Source organism: Staurois parvus, unplaced genomic scaffold (assembly GCF_062004578.1).
Source record: "Staurois parvus isolate SC_StPar_1 unplaced genomic scaffold, SC_StPar_1.0 ptg000814l, whole genome shotgun sequence".
NCBI classification, from domain to species: domain Eukaryota; kingdom Metazoa; phylum Chordata; class Amphibia; order Anura; family Ranidae; genus Staurois; species Staurois parvus.
The window spans coordinates 1,034,864-1,057,958 of NW_028318610.1; the positions used below are offsets into that span (position 1 = coordinate 1,034,864).

Genomic DNA, 23,095 nt, shown 5'->3' on the forward strand with positions numbered 1-23,095 from the left:
AGTAATAAAAAGGTTGTACAGCTTTTCAATTGTTCCCATGCTGACAGATGATCTATTTCCAGCATCGGCTCTCATTCATTTCCCTCAGTAACCAATACACATAATTAAAAGAAAGAATGAACAGGAAATTGTTACTGGCTGGAGCCTTTGGGGTCACTTTTTATTAGGTTATGTTGTTCTTTTCATACATTTTCTGTGACCATGTCATCTGTTATTGTCTGCTTAAGGTCTTCATTCATAGACTTATTTATATTGACATAAAGCATCAGGACTTATCTAGAGAACAATGAGACCCAGGAAATGAAAGTACACGCATTTTTCTATCTCTCATACTTTCCAAGATGGCCAGTGCTATAAAATATATGAAATAAAGAGATGCCGACAATCAAAACATTGCATTTATCACAACTACTATACCAAAATAGAAACATATGAGGAGGATTTCTAAAAGAAAATGAAGGGAAGAAAAATATCTGATGCTGACAGTTGACCAGAATGCTGTTGTTTTTCTTGTGTAGATTAATAAATTAAGGCTTACCAATAGACAGGGCTTTTTTTCAGCGGGAATGCAGAGGAACGCTGTTTCAGTGCTGGAGGTGCCGGATGTATGTAGTAGCAAGGGGTGCCGGGGTGTGCTGGAAGGTCTATTGATGCAGGCTCATGGGGAATCAATTGCTATGGGAAGGGATCTATTTTTGCATGGTGGCCTATTGTTGCTGGGGAGGTCTTTTGTTGCTGGTGGGGGATCTATTGTTGCTGGAAGGGATCTACTCTTGAGGGAGGGGTCTATTGTTGGCTGCAAACATGCAGTGGCCTCCATTCTGAGGAACACCAGCTCATTGTAGATGCTTGGTTCACTTCATGGACATTCACCAGCATTAGATGAACATCAATATACCTTTACAATGATGCCATTAAGTAATGCATGACATGCTATTCCTTTCTGGCAAACACAGGTATCCCACATCTGCTCTTCACCCTTCCAAGTGGGCAAACGTCCATAGTATTCTTACCTAAAATATTGCCTTGCCTACCACCTCCAAAGGGGGTGCATTTATGAGCTGTTTTCCCCAATTAACCTATTCATATTCACAATATATCAATAGGGATAATATTCAGTTTCATAGACCAACCTAAAACAAGGTGGATAATAATGTCATCTTAGACAAAACAAAATATCAACAGATCTGTCTTAGAATCCCAAGACACACCTCTCATTTTCAGATTTTGGAAAGTGATCTGGCATAGGATTGTAATGCCTATGATATGTGTTGGCCTTGGATCCTTTGTTTCTTGGGTAATTTGTACAATAAAGCATTGTTGCCCAGATGCCAGGTGCATGAGACATTGATGTAATTTCTCTAGGCCCAAGGAACAGTCACAAGATATTAGACTGCTAAAAGCAGATAAGGAGTGTTTGTGGGATTGAACATGTTTGGGACATCAAGAAATGTTACATTAGACTGCTTAAATTACATAAGAACTTATTTGTGCAATTAAAGAGGTCTTCTTGTTTAAGAAGTTAGAAATCTTTACATTTAGGGTAGATAAGATGCTGATCTAAAGCAAAAGTGTGATATTCTTAGATAAACGTTGTTTGTTCAGTGGCTGGGTGTGACTCTGTTATCCTCATGGCACCTTTCTGCTAGCTCCTCCTAGAGTGGGTGTGGCGCTCGCCGACTTCAGGAAAGCTGCCAGAAAAAGGCTTAAAACAAGAAGCTTGAGCGTGATCAAGGAGAGAGACCTTCCTATGTGAAAGAAGACGCTCTGACGCTGGGACTCTTTGCCAAGGCTATATGGGCTTATCGTTTGGTCGTGTTTCGGCTTCTCCGTAACCCCCTGTGCATTATGGTTTCGATGGGGTCTGTTCCTTCCTGTCTTTCCATAGCTTTGGTAATGTATTCTATAATTCTATGCTGTGACGCTGCCAAAAGATGTGTCTATTTCATGCTGTAATGCTCACATTGCTGGGCAATTTCTTAGGGGGAACAATTAAGCTGCTTAACAGCAAATTTTGGACATGAGCATAATAATATGTATGAGAGATTTGAGAACCATAGATACCTTATGTCATAAAGCAAAAATAGATACACTATCAAAATTAGAAAACGTGGACCTGCATATCCCTATTGAAGAAGAATAAAAGAAAGAAGAAGGTATTATTAGGGTGATTGGCACCGGCTCAAACCAATCAGGCCTTTGATAAAACTGGCTGATAGCACTAGATGATAAATATTTGAGAAAAGTGCTACCAAATAACCTAATGGATCGTAAAAAATGAGGAATATGAACACCTCTTTGTGCACAATCCCATTAAAAATCAGAAAACCGATAAAAGAAACTTGAAAGATGCAAAGTATTCCCCATTATTCCTACTGTGAAAGAATTCACAAGTCCCAGCTAGTGAAGCAATAGGCATAAATGGCTTTTATAACTGTAGTGCTGTAAGGGTCAATTGAGTATTGAAACGTGTAAACGATCTATATAAAATTGGAGACAAACCAAAAGCTATCATGTAAGTTAAATCAAGTTATCCCAGATTTTTTACATTTTGGTTGGCTACGGAATCTAATTGGGGCTGCAAAAAGGGGCTTTGATAAGAAAATCATCAAGGCATAGGTGAAAGGTTTTTTTTTTTATTTTAAATACCCAAATGGTTTAAATAAAGGTTCACCTACCTTCCTTTTATCCAAAATATTGGAATACAGTATGGTGGACATTTGTATAAAAGGAGTCAGAAAATAAATACAATAAAGAATCCAACTACTACAGTATGACTGTAACGTAGTTGTGGGATTCAAGTGATTGGACTGAGATGTGATCAGTAGCAATATGTAATTGTAAATTTAGTTTCATTCCTTGTTATTAAATAAATATTCAGTCATAGGTATTCAGAGACATGTGCTCACCCATTAGCATCTGAACAGAAAGAGCAGCTTCCACGCTGGAAGTGACACCTGGGTGCCAATAAGATTTATCTACACACATATATATATATATATTATCAGACTTTGCCACCTTCCTGAAGTTTAAAAGAGGAACGCAGACGTTTCGACTTCATGACACCAGGGGGCCCTGATCTGTCTGGGGAGCTTTAAAGTATATACACAGATCAAAGGAATAGATTTCATCTCTCATAAAAGCTAAAATATTAGTTGGAGAGATGAAAATACTCCCTTCTGATTGGGCACTCTGTGGGCTACATCTGCATGTAAAAACTGTATTTGTGGCCTATGTAGAATGCCAGAAAAATGCAGGAAATGGTTATGTGGCGCTGGATTGCGGCAGCTGAACAGTGATTGGTACTGTCGCGATTGGACTGATGCGCTGGTGTCGGAAATTCAATCCCTGACTTGGTGATTCAAACAGTTCCTGGTCCAATCGACTTTGGGCATTTCAGCACCCAGAACGTCCTGTGGGCTGGTAAAGGAACACCCCCCAGGGTTGATTGGCCAAGGACTCATGTCCAACCTACGTCCATATTCCCATAAATTGAGGACTTGAATATGGACGTTGTGATTCGTATGGAGCCCGTTCTATTTGACTGACGGATTGCGGACTTTCTCTGACTTGCTCCTGTCGCAGGATAACTCTTGGCAAAAGTTTTATTTCTGTTTTATTTCCCTTTTATTTTATAGTCAATAGCCAATTGTGTATCTTCTTGTATTTCCTGTAAATGTTTATAATTTATACATATTTTATGCACTGCCCACTTTGGGATATTAAATCATAAAATTAATAAGTGACTTCTGGGTACTTAAGCGGGCTCATATCTCCGGAGAGATTAGATTGTATTGTATTTTAGTGTCTTTATATGCTTGGTCAAGTTCATTGCCAATCAGTATGCAATTTCAGTGCGTGTTGGCAGATTGCATTGTAAGGGTGACAGGTTTGCCAGATGGAGATCTGTGTGTGTGTGCTGTCCCAGCAGACTGTTCTGCGGATAAACTGTTGGGTGGTGGCAAGCTACCGTTTGTGGTGTGTCTGGTGTGGGGGTGTGTGGACAGTGGAAGAGTGATTAACACGGGCTCTAGCTTGGAGGATAGCTGGAGGAATCCTAGAAGGGTGTGTGATTGCTAGGCTGCTCCTCAACCCTAATTAGTGCACCAGATTGTATGTAAGATCGTGTCTGCCTGTGTGTGTGGTCAACTAGCTGGACTGAAGTGGAGTCTCCCTCCATTGGTGGCCAGAGGTAGTGCGGGCTGTGAAGTGTATCACAGCCAGTCTTATATACCTATATATATATTCAAAGTTAAGTCCCCCTTACCACAAGTCATGGCCGCACGTGCGCGCCTCGGTTAGCTAGTCACTGTGGGCGTGGCGTGCGGGGGATCCGTGACAATGACATTAAATTCAAAGTGTATATTGAAGGTGGATGTGCATGGCAACTTCCAGAAATCAAATCAATGTGTCTGAGGGGATAAAGCCAGCAGTATAAACTTTGTTTATGAAAATGCATTTTATTCCCATTGGTGTGGATATAAATAGTTGGGGAAAGAAGTCCATAAATCTGACTGCTTTGATGGTGGTAAACATCAATGGGTTAATTGATGGGAATTGGGGGAAAATACTCTGGAAGTCCACCCCATTGGATGGGCGGAGAGAAGATACAAGACACCTGCTTCCACTAGGAGGCAGGAAGAAATGACATAGTACATCATGCATTACACAATTTCATTATACACGAATGTTGATGTACCTCATGAGCTCTTTATCATCTATAAAGAGTTGGCATACCTTAGAATGGAAGCCGTTGTATATTTCTTTGCTGCACCAAACACATGACTATGAACCCTGTAAATAATTTCCTCTGACAAAGCCATTGTAGGGTGTTTGTGCACCAATATTTGGTTTGGATACTTTATGTTTTGGGTAATTATTATTAATGAAAATGAGTTAACTGAGAGAAAATAGTTAATGAAAATGAGTACTTGAAATATGAGAGTAATATGATATTAAAGAAGGGCAGATGTCTGTTTATTCAGGAAGGTATCATACTTATTTTGGGAAGTAGTAAAGAGGGGAGAGAGAGAAATTTCCTTCATTTTTGAAAAAAGAATATAAAATGAGTTGAGGAAAGAAAATCTCTGATTAGAAAGATTATAGAATCAGAAGGAATAATGTTCAGCTTACACTTCTGCACAGTGGCGGACTGACCATTTGGAAACTCGGGCACTGCCCGAGGGCCCGGGGTCAGTAGGTGGCCCCATGAGATGCCCCTGGTACCTTTTTCATAGGCTTTTTTGAGTTTGGGCAAGGACACAGGGGCCCCATGATCTCCTATTGCCCGGGGGCCCCATGAGTTTTCAGTCGGCCCCTGCTTCTGCAATGTGACTTTGATGCAATTTACAGTGCATCTTTGTTTTGTGACTTTTTATGCTCCTTTGCATATTGTATGGGTCCAAGTCACACTGTAAAATCACACCAAAGTAGTGCAGGTGCCTTGTCCACAATTGCACCGTACTGAGTTGCATAGATTAGAACAGGCAACATTGAAAACAATGAAATTTCCCTTGTCTTGCGACTAAAGTCTCACTAGTGTGAACCAGGACTAAGGGAAGAGTCAATGGAAATATGACAGAACAGGCAGAAAATAGGTAGCCATAAGGGAGACAGCTTAACAGTCAATTAATTTTGATGGGATTTTAGCTATAGAAAGAAGTGTTTTACAAAAATAAATAAAAGTTATGTTTTATTGCCCATTAAGGGAAGCTGTGCGGGTATCGGTAAATGAGCATCATTAGCAGATCCAATACTTTCCAATGACTATCAGGTACAGGGGTGGACTGACCATTTGGAAACTCGGGCACTGCCCGAGAGCCCAGGGTCAGTAGGGGGCCCCATGAGATGCCCCTGGTGCCTTTTTCATAGGCTTTTTTGAGTTTGGGCAAGGACACAGGGGCCCCATGAGTTGTCAGTCCACCCCTGATCAGGTACGAATTATTCTGCATAGGTCAATCACAAGCATTTCTGAGCAAAATGCTTTTTTGTGCTTTTTGTTATAAGCAGAGCTTTTCCAGTGTCTTGGAAAATCTCTTTGGGAGCACAAATGGATAATTTGATTTTTTTTTGAGAAAAGGAAAAGGCATTATTGAGGCACATGTGCTCTTTACTTATGCTGTTCAGCTTTCCATGGAAGTATTGGTATATTCCAGTGCTCCAAGGACAAGTCTGATCATGGACAAATACTTTATAACTGTCTCTCAGTGAGATAGCTACCCGACTATATGCTGTGATTGTGCCATGGGTGTCTAGCTTGCAACATTGATTTTTATTTTATTGTATTTTATTTTGTCTGTCTGCGCTGATTGGCTTGTTTGTTATATTTTCAACTATATGCTATGCAGGTAAATGCAAGGTGTGTTCAGTGCAAATATTCATTTGAGAGAAATAAATGAAAGATATATTTTATAAAAATCATCCATTATACTAATGGTATTTATAAATCTAATCCAAAAATTTCCAATTTTTATGAAATAACCAACCATCTGTATTTTGTACATACCTCCACACCTTTCATAAGGTATCTAAATTCAGGACAAATAAAGGCACTTCCTGCATATGCTGCATCAATGTGTAACCATAGATTTTCATCACTGCCTGGAAAATATAAACCATTTCTGTGTTTACATGGTACATCAGGTTTGGGCTGTAAAAATTCAGATTTTTAGCATATGCAAAAAACAGCATGCCAGAAATAGATTTAACAGCACAGTAAAGACATGATTTATATTGTGTGACCGGCCTATTTGATTTTATTCCACGTATGTGCAGTGGGGATCGAAAGTTTGGGCACCCCAGCTAAAAATTTGTATTAATGTGTATAAAGAAGCCAAGGAAAGATGGAAAAATCTCCAAAAGGCATCAAATTACAGATTAGACATTCTTATAATATGTCAACAAAAGTTAGATTTTATTTCCATCATTTACACTTTCAAAATAACAGAAAACAAAAAAATGGCGTCTGCAAACGTTTGGGCCCCCTGCAGAATTTATAGCAGGCACTGCCCCCTTTGCAAAGCTGAGACCTGCCAGTGTCATGGATTGTTCTCAATCATCGTCTGGGAAGACCAGGCAATGTCAATCTCAAAGGTTTTAAATGCCCAGACTCATCTGACCTTGCCCCAACAATCAGCACCATGGGTTCTTCTAAGCAGTTGTCTAGAAAACTGAAACTGAAAATAGTTGACGCTCACAAAGCTGGAGAAGGCTATAAGAAGATAGCAAAGCGTTTTCAGATGTCAATGTCCTCTGTTCGGAATGTAATTAAGAAATGGTAGTCATCAGGAACAGTGGAAGTTAAAGCAAGATCTGGAAGACCAAGAAAAATATCAGACAGAACAGCTCCCAGGATTGTGAGAAAAACAATTCAAAACCCACGTTTGACTGCACGATCCCTCCAGAAAGATCTGGCAGACACTGGAGTTGTGGTACACTATTCCACTATAAAGAGATACTTGTACAAATATGGTCTTCATGGAAGAGTCATCAGAAGAAAACCTCTTCTATGTCCTCACCACAAAAATCATTGTTTGAACTTTGCAAATGAACAAGCCTGATGCATTTTGGAAACAAGTTCTGTGGACCGATGAGGTTAAAGTTGAACTTTTTGGCCAGAATGAGTAAAGGTAGGTTTGGAGAAGAAGGGGCACAGAATTTAATGAAAAGAACCTCTGTCCAACTGTTAAGCATGGGGTTGGATCAATCATGCTTTGGGGTTGTGTTGCAGCCAGTGGCTCAGGGAACATCTCACGAGTAGAAGGAAAAATGGATTCAATAAAATTTCAGCAAATTTTGGATGGTAACTTGATGCCATCTGTGAAAAAGCTGAGGTTAAAGAGAGGATGGCTTCTACAAATGGATAATGATCCTAAACACACTTCGAAATCCACGGGGGATTACATCAAGAGGCGTAAACTGAAGGTTTTGCCATGGCCTTCACAATTTCCTGACCTCAACATAATTGAAAATCTATGGATAGACCTTAAAAGAGCCGTGCGTGACAGACAGCCCAGAAATCTCAAAGAACTGGAAGACTTTTGTAAGGAAGAATGGGCAAAGATACCTCAAACAAGAATTGAAAGACTCTTGGCTGGCTACAAAAAGCGTTTACAAGCTGTGATACTTGCCAAAGGGGGCAGTACAAGATATTAACTCTGCAGGGTGCCCAAACTTTTGCAGACGCCATTTTTTTGTTTTCTGTTATTTTGAAAGTGTAAATGATGGAAATAAAATCTAACTTTTGTTGACATATTATAAGAATGTCTAATCTGTAATTTGATGCCTTTTGGAGATTTTTCCATCTTTCCTTGGCTTCTTTATACACATTAATACAAATTTTTAGCTGGGGTGCCCAAACTTTCGATCCTCACTGTATAGAGTTCTGCAAAAAGCATATCTGGCTATTACATGTTATATACAGAGAGCAGAATACCATTGTTATATGGGTTTTGGGGAGGGAACCTTACATTGTTTAAAAAATGTTGGCGTGGGTTTCCCCTCAAAATCCATACCAGACCCAAAGGGCCTGTTATGGACTTGGGGGACCCCCACATTTTTAAAAAATATTTTTAACTTTTGTTCACATTCTGCTGACAGCGGAGAATCCTGCTGATAGCAGATGAGTCGTGATTGTGAAGGACATGGTGGCCTCCCGCTCCTTAATGACCAACACTATGAAACTGAACAAATGCTGAAGATATGAATTCCAAAAAAGGGATAAGTCCATTACCAAATGCATCTGAAAATGAATATTTCAATTAACGAACGGATCCAAAAATTAAACAGATTTTTCCGGCGTGCACATGTCTACCAAGCACAGCCTCTTACCAAGGATATCAGACCTCTGAATAAACCCCCACAAACCAGCATCAAATCTCCTAAAAGTATCATGTAGGAGCCATAGAAAGATGAAGAGGACAGACTTAGAGAGAAATACTGTTATACAAGTTCGAATTAAAAAAAATCCAATGGCTACTCACATGGGAAGATAAAATACAGCATGTATCAGACAAACAAAAGGATGGCTTTAGGCCACTGCCTATGGAGACATCAGGATCCAGTAATATCCTGATAGGCTCCTGATCCTCCTACAGAGCAAGCACAGGCACTGGGTTGATTTACAAAAGGAAAATAATAAAATAGAAATTTTTTGTTTGCACGTAATTAGTTGATGATGGTCAGCAGAGCCTCACCTCCATCACTACGCTCTGGGGAGAAATTCCATGTAAAGTGTAACTTTGCTTGTAAAGTGAGCAGACTAAAGCTGATTTGCTAAAACTGGAAAGTGATAAATCCGGTATAAATTAGTGTAGCGCTTTAAAAAATGCCATAAATGCCATAAATAAACTATAAAAATATAAAATGAAAATGTGAATGTGACCAGTGCTGTAATCTTCACAGTGCTCTTATGCCACTAATAGCACTAAAACATAAACAAAACCAACAATATCGGAATATAAAGTATAAAATATAAAATGAATGTGACAAGTGCTGTGGTCTTCTCAGTGCTCTAATACCACTGGGTGAGAAATGAGACCTTAAATCAAAAAATAAAAGTGATAGTGTCACTCCAAACAATAAATAGATCAATAAATAGCAAGTGACGGTGCCACTTCAACTTCATTCAATGTCCAATTTTCTCATTGACATTCATCTATTCGAAGTGTTCTTGATAACCATGCATAGTGTGTATAGATAGTGCCACACGTGAACCAACACACTTCTTATCCACTTTGGCTGAAATGCCTGCTCACCTCCTTCCTGCGACCCCAAGGGGCCCACAAGCCTTTAGGATCACCCTGGATCCTCAAGATTCCTGGTATTGGCACCTTCCTGATATTCCTCCTATCAGGTCTCCTCCACTCCTTCACTGCTATGCCTCCCAGGTTCCTCACCACCGGTTGTCTGCAAGCTCTCTCTCACAAAGACTTGGCAAAGTTGGTCATTTCTGATGTTTCTAGTTGGATCTTTCTCTTCTTCCTTGTCTGTTTTTCTTCATCACCGTGTGGCCTTTTATATTTCTTAACAATTTCCTGCTTCATTTTAGGCTACAGACGAGATCAGGAACTGACACAAGGAAGAAGACTCCGCAAAGCATGTGCACGTGTTCTGGACAACATCCATTCCAGCCGCGATCGATTTCACAGCCTGTCAGAGCCCCATCACACACCTATGCAGCTCTGCATAGAAACCAACCATCTTCCAGTTTTTTTCATTTTTTTGGTCAAAGCTTAACCATTCCAATACCGGGCAATTTTACCCCTTCCTGCCCAGGCCATTTTTCAGGTTTCAGCGCTCTCACACTTTGAATGACAATTGCGAGGTCATGCAACATTGTACCCAAACTAAAATTTTATCATTTTCTTCACACAACTAGAGCTTTCTTTTGGTGGTATTTAATCGCCATCGGGGTTTTTATTTTTTGCTAAATTAACAAAAAAAGACCAATAATTTTGAAAAAAAAACAAGTTTTTCTTTGTTTCTTTTTAAAAGTTTGCAAATAAATAATTGTTCTTCATAAATTTAAGCCGAGATGTATTCTGCTACATGTCTTTGGTGAAAATAACCCAAATTAGGATGTATTTTTTAGTTTGTAGGAAAGTTATAGAGTTCACAAACTATGGTATAGATCTGAATATTGATCAATCCTGAAGTACTGACAGCCAATCGAATTTCTTGAGGTCCAAGAATGTCAGAACAGTACAGATATCCCCCAAATTACCCCTTTTTGCAGAGTAGACAGTCCGACGTACTTCATAAGAGGCATGGCGAGTTTTTTGAAGTTGTATTTATTTTGTCATAATTTTTCGGAAAATGAAAAAATTAAAAAAATAATTTTCACTATTTTTTTTTTTACATACTGTCACCAGTGCAGTACAGCGTCATCATATAACTGGCATGGCAGTGATCAGGGACACTGACTGGTTACAGTATGAAAAAAAAAAATATATATTTTTTTTAAATTTAAATTTTATTTTATTAATTTTTTAAGAAATGTTTTTTCTTTTTTTTAAGATTTTCTTTTCATATTTCACTTTGTCCAAAGTAGTACAATGTTACCATAGTAACATTATACTACCTTGGGAAGTGATCAGTATTTTTTCTTTTTTTACACAATTTGCTTATAGCAAAGAATTACTTTGCTATAAGCAAGCATTTACCTGAATGACATCGATTCATTCAGGGTTTTTTTTTTTTTGTGCTTAGCTGTGATTTGCATTTGACATGTGCATGTGATTGCTGTGACCATTCACAGCTAGACACTAGTATACAATGGATGGCATGAATGAAGCCATCCATTGTATACAACTGTCATGTGACCTGCTGTGATTGGTCACAGCAGGTCACATGGTACCAGCAAAGGGGCCGATACTCAGATCTGTCATCAGCCGTGTCCGAGGTACACGGCCGGTGACAGATCGCGCCGCTGCGCAGCTCTGCAAGCGCGAAAACTGCGCATGCCCGGGAGAACGCCAAATGGCGTCCACCCGGAAAGCTAAAGCATTTTGCCGGCCGCCAAACTGCTGTTGGCCAGGTGGCAAATGGTTAACTGAACAAGCTAAAGTTAGAAGTTGATTGGTTACCATGCATCAGATTTGCACTCTGCCTTGTGTCTGCCATGGGCTAGAATTTTGAGAAGAGACTTTTTGATAAAGCTTTTTTTTTTTTAATCTAACAATACTCACTAGGAATGAATCAGTTTAGAAGAGTAAGCATTGAAACAGCAATGGGAACTAACAATGCCACAAAAACAGCCAATTATATTACTTACAAATAGGCCCAATTTCCATCAAATTGTCAAATGAACAGGATGATGTTGTTCCTAGTGTGGCACAGACCTACAAGAAAATGACAGATGTAGGAAATAAAAAAAAAAACAGAATGTACTAACAGAAATAGATTGCATCTTCAACTGTTTAACGTGATGCAGCAAAATAGTTATGCTAGGGATCAAAAGAAGGGAAGAACAATATGGGCTGTGCATGTGTAGAACTTGAATCTTCAATATATTGAATACCAGGCCACTTGCATAAAATATGAGCTTTACTATGGAACCACTACCAAATCTTAATTTTTCAACTTTATTTAGAGCTGGAAAACACTGGGGGTGGTGCAATAAAGCTGCTGCACCACTTTCTGGGGTCTATTGCTCTCGTTAATGTGTTGCACCCAGGGGCGGACTGACCATTCAAGCACTCGGGCACTGCCCGAGGGCTCAGGCTCTGTAGGGGGCCCCATGAGATGCCCCTGGTACCTTTCATTGGCTTTTTCATAGGCTTTTTTGGGTGTGGGCGAGAACACAGGGGCCCCATGATCCCCTATTGCCTGGGGGCCCCATGAGTTGTCAGTCCACCCCTGGTTGCACCTAATTAAAAACATCTGTGACAGTTTTGTTTCAGGCAGAGACCTGTGTGCAAAATTCAGAGAGTTCTAATTTGCACAACTTCTGCATTTTGGAGCAACACCTGCGCCATATTCAAAATAAAATACAGACAGTGTGCATCTTTTGCAAAGTTGATGAAAATATATATTTTCCTCTTATTTTTTACATTTGATATACCTGACTGGCCAATTCATTTTGTGCGGAGATGAATATAGAAAATTCCTCTGAATTATACATTTATGAACCTTATGAAAACTTACAAACATTGGGATCAGTCCTTCCGCCTTGTCTTCTTCTAAAGCCTTTTTAAGATTCTTTCCACGCATAGTAAAGTTTTCATCTGATTGGATTTTCTTCATTCTTACCCCACTTATTAGTCCAGCCCTTTCCACTGACGAGTGAGCCTGAAATTTCATAAGGGGGAAAAGTTTTGATCAATCATAATAAGAAATATAAGATTTTATAAATAACCTAAATCATAAAAAAAGATTAACAATTATGTCTAGTGCATGGATGATATTGATAGGCCACTCTGTAAAAATAGCCACCTCAGGGGCGGACTGACCATTTGGAAACTCGGGCACTGCCCGAGGGCCCGTGGTCAGTAGGGGGCCCCATGAGATGCCCCTGGTACCTTTTTCATAGGCTTTTTTGAGTTTGGGCAAGGACACAGGGGCCCCATGATCCCCTATTGCCCGGGGGCCCCATGAGTAGTCAGTCCACCCCTGAGCCACCTTTAACAAATATTGAATATTACACAAGAAGCACAGAGTTGGCATCACAAGCACTTGTACTGGTTTGTCCATTATTTTCTTTCAACAGGAAAGAGAAAGGAGTAAACCCAAAATGCATTCAATAATTAATACGCACATTGGGGGAAAAGAACATCTGAATGTCGATTCCTGAATTACTAGAGTTCCCTGGATGTGACCGCCTTAGGGTTGTATTCCAGAAATTTGTATCACATTTACAAAGTTGTAGACTAAGAAGAACTTATTTCCATTTATCCTACTGTAGTTAAACTTTAAGAAGTTTTATCTTTTGGATTAAAACTACAGAGAACGTGACACCTGAGTTTCTGCAGATAGTGCCTTTTGAAATGATTATTGCAGCAAAAAGCTGTATTTATTTTTTTAGGCACCCAGACACATTTTATTGTTACATCTTATAATAAAAAACAAATGTAAAAAGTAAAAAAAAATGGCAGACTTGATGTACTATTTGGTCTTTTTTTCTGTTGTCACACTTTTGTTTCTATTGGACATAGCATGAATTATTTGTAAAATGATCCAGATTGTGTAAAGAGATTCAAATGGATGGAATTTAGTGCTCATGTACACGGGGCGTTTGGAAAACTCTTCTGAACGATGGAAACTGACTGCTGGAAAACGTAGGGTAAAAAACATTAGTTGAGTTGCATTTGCATATCGCGTTTATGTGCATTTGCGTTTAGAAGCGTTTTTATAAGATAACCTCAGGAGACCTTCCCAGAATGCACTGAAAAACAGTAAAAAATTTACTATTTCAGACATTTTGAGAGAAATTGAGAGAGCGGAAGCAGAGAGAGCAGTATGTGTTGAGATTACCTGTCTTTTCTGGTTGTATTCACTATGGATCCCATCCAGGGGCGAACTTACAACTCATGGTGCCCCCGGGCAATAGGGGATCATAGGGCCCCTGTGTCCTTGCCCAAACTCAAAAAAGCCTATGAAAAAGGTACCAGGGGCATCTCATGGGGCCCCCTACTGACCAAATTTTTTCCAAATGGTCAGCACTGCAAATATTGTGAGTGTGTATAAATACCTGTAATAAATACATCTTTATACAAGATGATTGCAATCAAATTAGAACTTTTCACAAACCAGTTGATTAGAAGGGTCGATAAGAGAGCTGTAATTTTATGATATGGTTTTGCATTGTTCCCAAGAGACAGTTTAGATGCCTGTAGTGCTACTCCCCTGAGAGCCGCTGGCTTTGGGTCCCCCTTATATCCTGCACAGCCAGGCAACCAGGGGCAGACTGACAATTCATGGGTTCCCGGGCAATAGGGGATCATGGGGCCCCTGTGTCCTTGCCCAAACTCAAAAAAGCCTATGAAAAAGGTACCAGGGGCATCTCATGGGCATCCCTACTGACCTCGGGCCCTCGGGCAGTGCCCAAGTTTCCAAATGGTCAGTCCGCCCCTGATCCCATCATGAGCATAATGCAGCACATTCTATCATTTTTTCCTTCACGCAAAACCTGGAACTGACTGCAATGGTGTACTAGATCCATTTGAGTACCTGGAAAACGCTTTGCATGCATTTTTGATGATGAATAAAGGCTCTGGACAGCATCTGGACATGGAACAGTTAAAAACGTTTATAAACACGGTTATCCGCGTTTACACGCATTTGGCGTTTGAAACATCGGTAAAATCGACTCCTGAACGCAAGTTTGGTGCATTAAAAAATGACTGTAAACTCAACTGCCTGTAAATGACTATGTGTACATGGACACATAGGAAAACATTAGGGAGAGTTCAGAGGCTGCTGAAAAAAAAATGGAAAAAAGCTCCTGAATGTGAGTTTATCAGCTGCAGTGTACATGAACCCTTAGGTTGCAGAAGCAAAGGCCAAAGTAACTTTGGTTACTGAGCAGGGGCGGACTGACAACTCATGGGGCCCCCGGGCAATAGGGGATCATGGGGCCCCTATGTCCTTGCCCAAACTCAAAAAGCCTATGAAAAAGGTACCAGGGGCATCTCATGGGGTCCCCTACTGACCCTGGGCCCTTGGGCAGTGCCCGAGTTTCCAAATGGTCAGCCCGCCCCTGTTACTGAGGTATACAGTATTGGATACAGTAGACTGGACTAAGCCTGGCTAAGGAAAATAAGGGCAACACGGATGTAACCAATTGACCTCTGGAAGGTTTTACCCCCTTCATGACCTGGACATTTTTTGCTATTCAGAGTGATGGATGAGCCTGACCTGTGGAGGAGCTTTTTGATTACAATGGGCATTTAATATGCGCTTCTGGTGAGTGCATTCAACAGAAGTATTTCATCACAGAATCACCCATCACCTGTTATCATGGATATATTTTGGACTATTTATTAATATATTCATTCAATATATGTGTTGAACATTTCACTATTGTCACTAGAGATGAGCGAATCGAACCTGGCGAAGTGGAATTCGTTTCGAATTTCAGGAAAAATTCGATTCGCATCGAATCCGAATTTTAGCAAACTTCGGGTGCACGAATCGAATTTTTCCCGATCAGCCAACAAAAGTGTCACTGCAGAGAGCTCCGCTATTTCTGACAGTTCTGACAGTTCATTTACAGCGGTTGAAACATTGTATCTATTTGTTTCCATTTAGGATACAGATGTTTTTATTCGGAAATAAATAGATACAATGTTTCAACCGCTGTAAATGTGAAGGAACTGTCAGAGGACTGTCAGAAATAGCGGAGCTCTCTGCAGATACACTTTTTGCTGTACTGGAATACTTCTTCTTTTCATTCTTCTTCTTCTTCTTCTTCTTTTCATTCTTCTTCTTCTTCTTTTCATTCTTCTTCTTCTTCTTTTCATTCTTCTTTTCATTCTTCTTTTCATTCTTCTTTTCATTCTTCTTCTTTTCATTCTTCTTTTCATTCTTTTCATTCTTCTTTTCATTCTTCTTCTTCTTCTTTTCATTCTTCTTTTCATTCTTCTTCTTCTTCTTTTCATTCTTCTTCTTCTTCTTTTCATTCTTCTTCTTCTTCTTTTCATTCTTCTTTTCATTCTTCTTCTTCTTCTTTTCATTCTTCTTCTTCTTTTCATTCTTCTTCTTCTTTTCATTCTTCTTCTTCTTCTTTTCATTCTTCTTCTTCTTTTCATTCTTCTTTTCATCTTCTTCTTCTTCTTTTCATTCTTCTTCTTCTTCTTTTCATTCTTCTTCTTCTTTTCATTCTTCTTCTTTTCATTCTTCTTTTCATTCTTCTTCTTCTTCTTTTCATTCTTCTCATTCTTCTTTTAATTCTTCTTTTCATTCTTCTTCTTCTTCTTTTCATTCTTCTTTTCATTCTTCTTCTTCTTCTTCGTCGTGCCCCGTGACTGCCCAAATGAGTGAAGTGTGCGGTGATTCTAAGATCGACGGCACTCATCTGCATGTCATACTGACTGTCAGTATTATTTCTCTTCCCCAGCAGACTCCAAGGGCATTTAAATTAAAGGTACAGTGTTCTGCACTAATATAAAGGCTCTCTGAAGCCTAGAAACCCTTTAAATAAGTTTAATTCGCGGCGAATAAATTCGCATCGAATCGAATTTCTCCTGCAAATTCGGCGAATCGGCCGAATTGAATTTTTGAATAATTCGCTCATCTCTAATTGTCACTAATATAGTGTTGTTGGATCACTTTTATGCTGCCAAGTTGGATGAAAATAACTCTCCTTGTCCTAAAATTCCTGGGCATTATTGAGGTTTGTTTGTAGTGATAGCAGACCTTATACCCCCAAAAGTGGCTATTATGAATAGATCACATGACCCTTTTAACCACTTGCCCTCCAGAAGATTTACCCCCCTTCCTAACCAGGCTATTTTTTGTGATACGGCGTTGCGTTAGTTTAACTGACAATTACGTGGTCATACAGCGCTGTACATACATTTATGTCCTTTTTTCCCCACAAATAGAGATTTCTTTCGGTGGTTTTTGATCACCTCTGCGATTTTTATTTTTTGCGGTATAAACAAAAAAAACCCGACAATTAGAAAAAAAAATAATATTTTTTGCTTTTTGCTACACAACATAGCCAATAGAAAAATAAAAAAAAAAGTAATTTTGTCTACAAATGGCGGTATATACTGTATACTGGATTTTTTTTAATACTAGTAATGGCAGCAATCAGCGATTTATAGGGGGACTGCGGTGGGCATTCTAACACTGGATGGGAACTGACTAAGGCTGGCCATACATTATACAATTATCTTCCAATTTTCTGCCCAATTTCCTTTAGATTTACCTTCAACTGTGTAGTGCAAGGGCCTGCCTAATTGGATACAACTGAAAGTGTTGATTAGGTTTGTCCCCCTATTATATGGTTTTTGGTAAATCTAAACCAAAAATCTCCAGATAATTGTATAATGTATGGCCAGCCTAACTGTCGCTGACATCCCCAGTGACACTAAGGCTGGCCATACATTATACAATTTTCTTGAGAATTTTGGTTTAGATTTACCAAAAACCATATAATAGGAGGTCAAACCTAAGAACACTTTCAATTGTATCCAGTTAGGTAGGCTCTTGCTCCACATAGTTGAAGGTAAATCTAAAGGAAATTTGGCAGAAATTGAACAGAAAATTGTATGGCCAGCCTAATACAGTGATCAATGCAAATAAAAAGCACTGACACTATATTAATGACACTGGGCAGAAAGAGGTGAACGTTTGGGCGATCAAAGGGTTAACTGTGTGCTGTGTGTGTTTTACTATGTTTGCTGTTTTACTAGGGAGCCATGCTATTTTGTATCTCTTTGCTGTAGAGAGATACAAAACAGCATGTCCATGCTGACAGGAGAGAGACGAGACTGACAATTGTGTGGTCATACAACGCTGTACATAAATTTACGTCCTTTTTTCCCCACAAATAGAGATTTCTTTCTGTGGTATTTGATCACCTCTGCGATTTTTATTTTTTGCGCTATAAACAAAAAAACCCGACAATTTAAAAAAAAAAAATAATATTTTTTGCTTTTTGCTATACAACATAGCCAATATAAAAATTTAAAAAAATTTAATTTCATCTACAAATGGCGGTATATACTGTATACTGGATTTTTTTTAATACTAGTAATGGCAGCAATCAGCGATTTATAGGGGGACTGCAGTGGGCATTCTACAACAGGATGGGAACTGACCAAGGCTACATTCCCACTAGCGTTATGTGCAGGAGGCAGAGAGGTGTTTGGGAAACGTTTTTACCGCTTCCCAAACGCCTCTGCCAGTTCTGCACATTACAGCACATGGTGATGTTCTAACGGGAGCGTTTGCGTCGCGTTGCGTCGTGGCAAAACGGATGCCTCTGGTCGAGTCAGGAGGCGTTGAAGCCTCCTATTCTAGTGATCAATGCTAATAAAAAGCACTGACACTATATTAATGACACTGGGCAGGAAGGGGTTAACTTTTGGGCGATCAAAGGGTTAACTGTGTGCTGTGTGTGTTTTACTATGGTTTGCTGTTTTACTAGGGAGGCATGCTATTTTGTATCTCTTTGCTGTAGAGAGATACAAAACAGCATGTCCATGCTGACAGGAGAGAGACGAGAGAGACGAGTGCCGACCGGGAATCACCAGCCGGGACTCGCTGATTGACATCCCCAGCCACCCATAGCAACGCGGATAGGGCAGCGCACGCCCGCCACATACCTGGAAATGCAAAACATGTATATATATGTGATTTTGCACAGCCCTGCCACCCTGTAACAGTACTTCCTCTATAGGGCAGTGGGCAAGTGGTTATTGCACCTGTACTTCTTCCAGCTACCACAGAATGGCAGCTAGACGAGCATACAGATAAACATCAAGAAGCTGCAATTTATTTTACAATGCTATGTACTTCATTCAGTGGGATATTAATCATTAGCTGCCCGGCCTATAGCCGTTTGGCGGCCGCAAAAATGCATCAGCTTTCCAGGGTGTACGGCATTTGGCGTACTCCCGCACATGCGCAGTTCGCGCGGTTGCAGAGCCACGCAGCGGCGCAATCTATCACCGGTGTACCTCGGACACGGCCAATGACAGATCTGAGTACCGGCCCCTGTTGCCGGTACCATGTGACCTGCTGTGACCTGCAGGTCACATGACAGTTGTATACAATGGATGGCTTCATTCATGCCATTCATTGTCTACTAGTGTCTAGCTGTGAATGGTCACAGCTAATCACATGCACATGTCATGTGATTAGCTGTGGCCAAATCACAGCTAAGCACAAAAAAAAAAAAAAACCCTGAATGAATCGATGTCATTCAGGTAAATGCTTGCTTATAGCAAAGTAATTCTTTGCTATAAGCAAATTGTGTATAAAAAAAAAAAAATACTGATCACTTTCCCAAAGTAGTACAATGTTACTATGGTAACATTGTACTACTTTGATTATAGTAAAATATGAGAAAAAAATCTTTAAAAAAAAATGTAATAAAAAATTAAAAAAAATTAAAAATAAAAAATAAAAATATATATATATATTTTTTTATCATACTGTCACCAGTCAGTGCCCCTGTTCACCATCATGCTAGTTATATGATGACGCTGTACTGCACTGGTGACAGTATGTAAAAAAAAAATTGTGAAAATTTTTTTTTTTATTTTTTCGATTTCCGAAAATTATGACAAAAAAATACATTCTGACATTCTTGGACCTCAAGAAATTAGATTGGCCGTCAGTACTTCAGGATTGATCAATTTTCAGATCTATACCATAGTTTGTGAACTCTATAACTTTCCTACAAACTAAATAATACATCCTAATTTGGGTTATTTTCACCAAAGACATGGAGCAGAATACATCTCGGCCTAAATTTATGAAGAACAATTATCTATTTGTAAACTTTTATAACAGTAACAAAGAAAAACGTGTTTTTTTTTTTCAACATTTTTGGACTTTTTTTGTTAATTTAGCAAAAAATAAAAACCCCGGCGGTGATTAAAAACCACCAAAACAAAGCTCTAGTTGTGTGAAGAAAATGATAAAATTTTAGTTTGGGTACAATGTTGTATGACCGCGCAATTGTCATTCAAAGTGTGAAAGCGCTGAAACCTGAAAAATGGCCTGGGCAGGAAGGTGTAAAATTGCCCGCTGTTGAATTGGTTAATATGCTAATAACTCTTCCAAGTGTTTTTTTTTTTAAACAGTCTAATTATTAAAAGAAAAAGACCATTAAAGATCAGTGTTTCTTAGTGGCTTGGATAGCGTTCGACCTCTAAATGTTAACAGAATAGTAATGGGAGGCAGAATACAAGGTACAAATCCCCCTGACCTTCTACTGTCAGTGCTAGTTGTCATTTTTCATCTCTTATCAGAGTCTATACACAAAGACCAACTCTTTCTCAAGTGCCCTATAATAACTGGAAGGAGAAGGCACAAGGCAGCTGCCCTTTCAGAAATGAAAGCCAATGCAATCTCTCTTGCCTGTTTAGCCTGAGGCAATGTAAATATACGTTTCCTAATCCTGCTTCTTAATTCAGAGGAAGTGCACTCCATTTTATCCCTGCCTCATATGTTTAATATTTGACCTGTGTCAGTAGAATACATTTCAGAAGGCTGCTTGCATTTTTGATAACCTGCGGATTAACTAAAATAACATTTCATTTTGTTACAGACATCGAAACCATAATATCTTCAGTTTCTATGTGTTATGCATTGTATAAAATGTTGTTCTAGTGTATTGATGCATATTTTATGAACAGATCTATGTCCACGTGTGATGGATATGGTAAAATGCCTATTTGGTTTCTTATTGAATACATATATATATATATATATTGTGGGAACTCGCTTCAAAGTGGTAGAGCTTTTCATTTAAAGCACACAGCGACTCGCTTCTTTAAGGGCCTTTTTGCCCAATTTTATTGAAACAAATGTCCCATAACATAAAGCTTCCCACGCAGGGGTATCCACCATCAAACAAAACAACGATTCAGCCTCCTGGCTTATACTCAGCTTGATGTCTGTCTCCTGCAGACTTCTTCAAGAATTATGGCTCTTGCACACAACTAGTCTCTAGCAGCCCCTTGCTGCTTTTGGCTTCCACCTCTCCTAGGTGAAGCCCTCCTGACTCCTATCTGCCGGGGTGGAGCCCAGAACCCTGGTCCTGACTCTATGAAAAGGGCTGTACACACCTGTGCAATCAGTCTCCTGGCCATTCCCAAAACCTGGTCCCAGGATTGGAGATTTCATCCCTCCCAGATCTCTTTGAATTCTCCAGGCTCCAGATCCCAAAACAGACCTTACAAACAAAGGAGGAAAGTGAAAAGCCACTGCATCCAACACTTATCCTGGAGCCCCTCAACCTGCCTCGTTGAGAATCCTGGGTGACAGATCGCCACACTGTCAAATATATATATATATATATATATACGTTTTTCTACACATTTTTATACATATTTACTTTTATACTCTAATACTATTTCTTCATATTTATAAATGTTTAGTATGAATACATATGTTGTGTGAATATTTTCTGCCTGCTGGGCTTTGTGGTACTTTAAGAAATCCTTGCTTAAGAAATGTTTGCTCACACGCACCGACCCCCCCCTCCCATCGTGCCAACTTGAGACAAAGGAATGTTTTTCTTTCTATAGATAAGACCTGGAAGAAGATCACACCTATACCATGACGGAGATTGTTTTCGTGCGGAAATGACCAAAGACTAATATAATGCTTATGCTGTTGTCACATGACTCTCGCATCATTTTGCATATATAAGCTCACTTTCTCATTATAATAAACTAGAAGTGTTCATAGACTGAACTTGTGTGTCAGCGTGAGTCTCTTCCAGTGTGCGCACATTCCGAAGCTAGAATGATAAATTAGGACAGGAGCAGATAAGCACTGGACAATTTAGTCCTCAACTAAATCACACGCATCACTTACAGAGTAACCCCAACAAAAACATTGTTTGCTTTTTATCAATGCTCTGGTTTAACCATTGTGAGGCCCAGGCTAACAAGATCATGGACAGTGGATATGTCTTACCAAGGCTTCACACAAACACATGGGTAAGGGACTCCAGGTTTTATAACTGATATGGAGAAAGTATTTTACTTTCTTGAAATCCTAAAGAGGAGCTCCAGGCTCCCCCCAAAGAATTAAAAGGCAGCAGCTACAAATACTGTAGCTGCTGACTTTTAATATAAGCACACCTGTCCAGGGGGATAGCGCCATTGTCACCCAGACTAGTTCCTCACTAGCTTCCAGGTTTCTGGTGCCAGCATTGTAAGTAAAGGAAACTGGAAGTGAAGCCTTGTGGCTTCACTGCCAGTTTCCTACTGCGCATGCACGCGTTGGGCTGCACCTTGTGATTGGTCCCATTGTCTTCTGGGACCTGTGAAGTGTCCCAGCAGAATGAGGGGGGCTGATCTAGCTGGAAGTGGGAGGGGGTACCTGTCAAAACCAGGTACCCGCACCCCCCAAAAAAATTGTCTAATGTAGCAATGGATATGTGTTACCAAGGCTTCTCACAAACACATGGGTAAGGGACTCCAGGTTTTATAACTGATATGGGGAAAACATTTTACTTTCTTGAAATCTTAAAGAGGAGCTCCAGGCTCCGCCCCCCAAAAAAATTTAAAGTCAGCATCTACAAATACTGTAGCTGCTGAATTTTAATATAAGCACACCTGTCCAGGGGGCCAGCACCATTTTCACCCGGGCTAGTTCCTCACTAGCTTCCAGGTTTCTGGTGCCAGCATTGTAAGTAAAGGAAACTGGAAGTGAAGCCTTGTGGCTTCACAGCCAGTTTCCTACTACGCATGCGGGAGTTGTGCTACGCCTTGTGATTGGTCTCATAGTCTTCTGGGACTTGTGAAGCATCACAGCAGACTGAGGGGGGCTGAACTAGCTAGAAGTAGGAGGGGGTACCTGTCAAAACCAATTACCCACACCCCCACAAAATTGTCTACTGTAGCAGTGGAAGGGGGGAGGGCGCAAACAAGCAGAGCTTCCCTTTTTGGGTGGAGCTCCACTTTAA

General features: G+C 39.8%; 1 protein-coding gene and 1 long non-coding RNA gene across 3 annotated transcripts in view; one reads left to right on the plus strand and one right to left on the minus strand.

Moving 5' to 3' along the window:
- Window positions 1–23,095, minus strand: part of DDC (dopa decarboxylase) — a 217,630-nt gene that overhangs the window by 76,260 nt on the left and 118,275 nt on the right. For both annotated transcript variants that reach the window (XM_089654936.1, XM_089654937.1), the window contains exons 6-8: window positions 12,646–12,789; window positions 11,774–11,840; window positions 6,506–6,600 (exon numbers count right to left, since the gene is read on the minus strand). In XM_089654936.1, the coding sequence (XP_089511062.1) occupies window positions 6,506–6,600; window positions 11,774–11,840; window positions 12,646–12,789 (306 nt within the window). The remainder of the gene's footprint in view (window positions 1–6,505; window positions 6,601–11,773; window positions 11,841–12,645; window positions 12,790–23,095) is intronic.
- On the plus strand, window positions 1,731–10,528 carry LOC149444105 (uncharacterized). The gene is made up of 2 exons (XR_016306557.1): window positions 1,731–1,893; window positions 10,049–10,528. It is a non-coding gene; the product is annotated as an uncharacterized LOC149444105 (long non-coding RNA).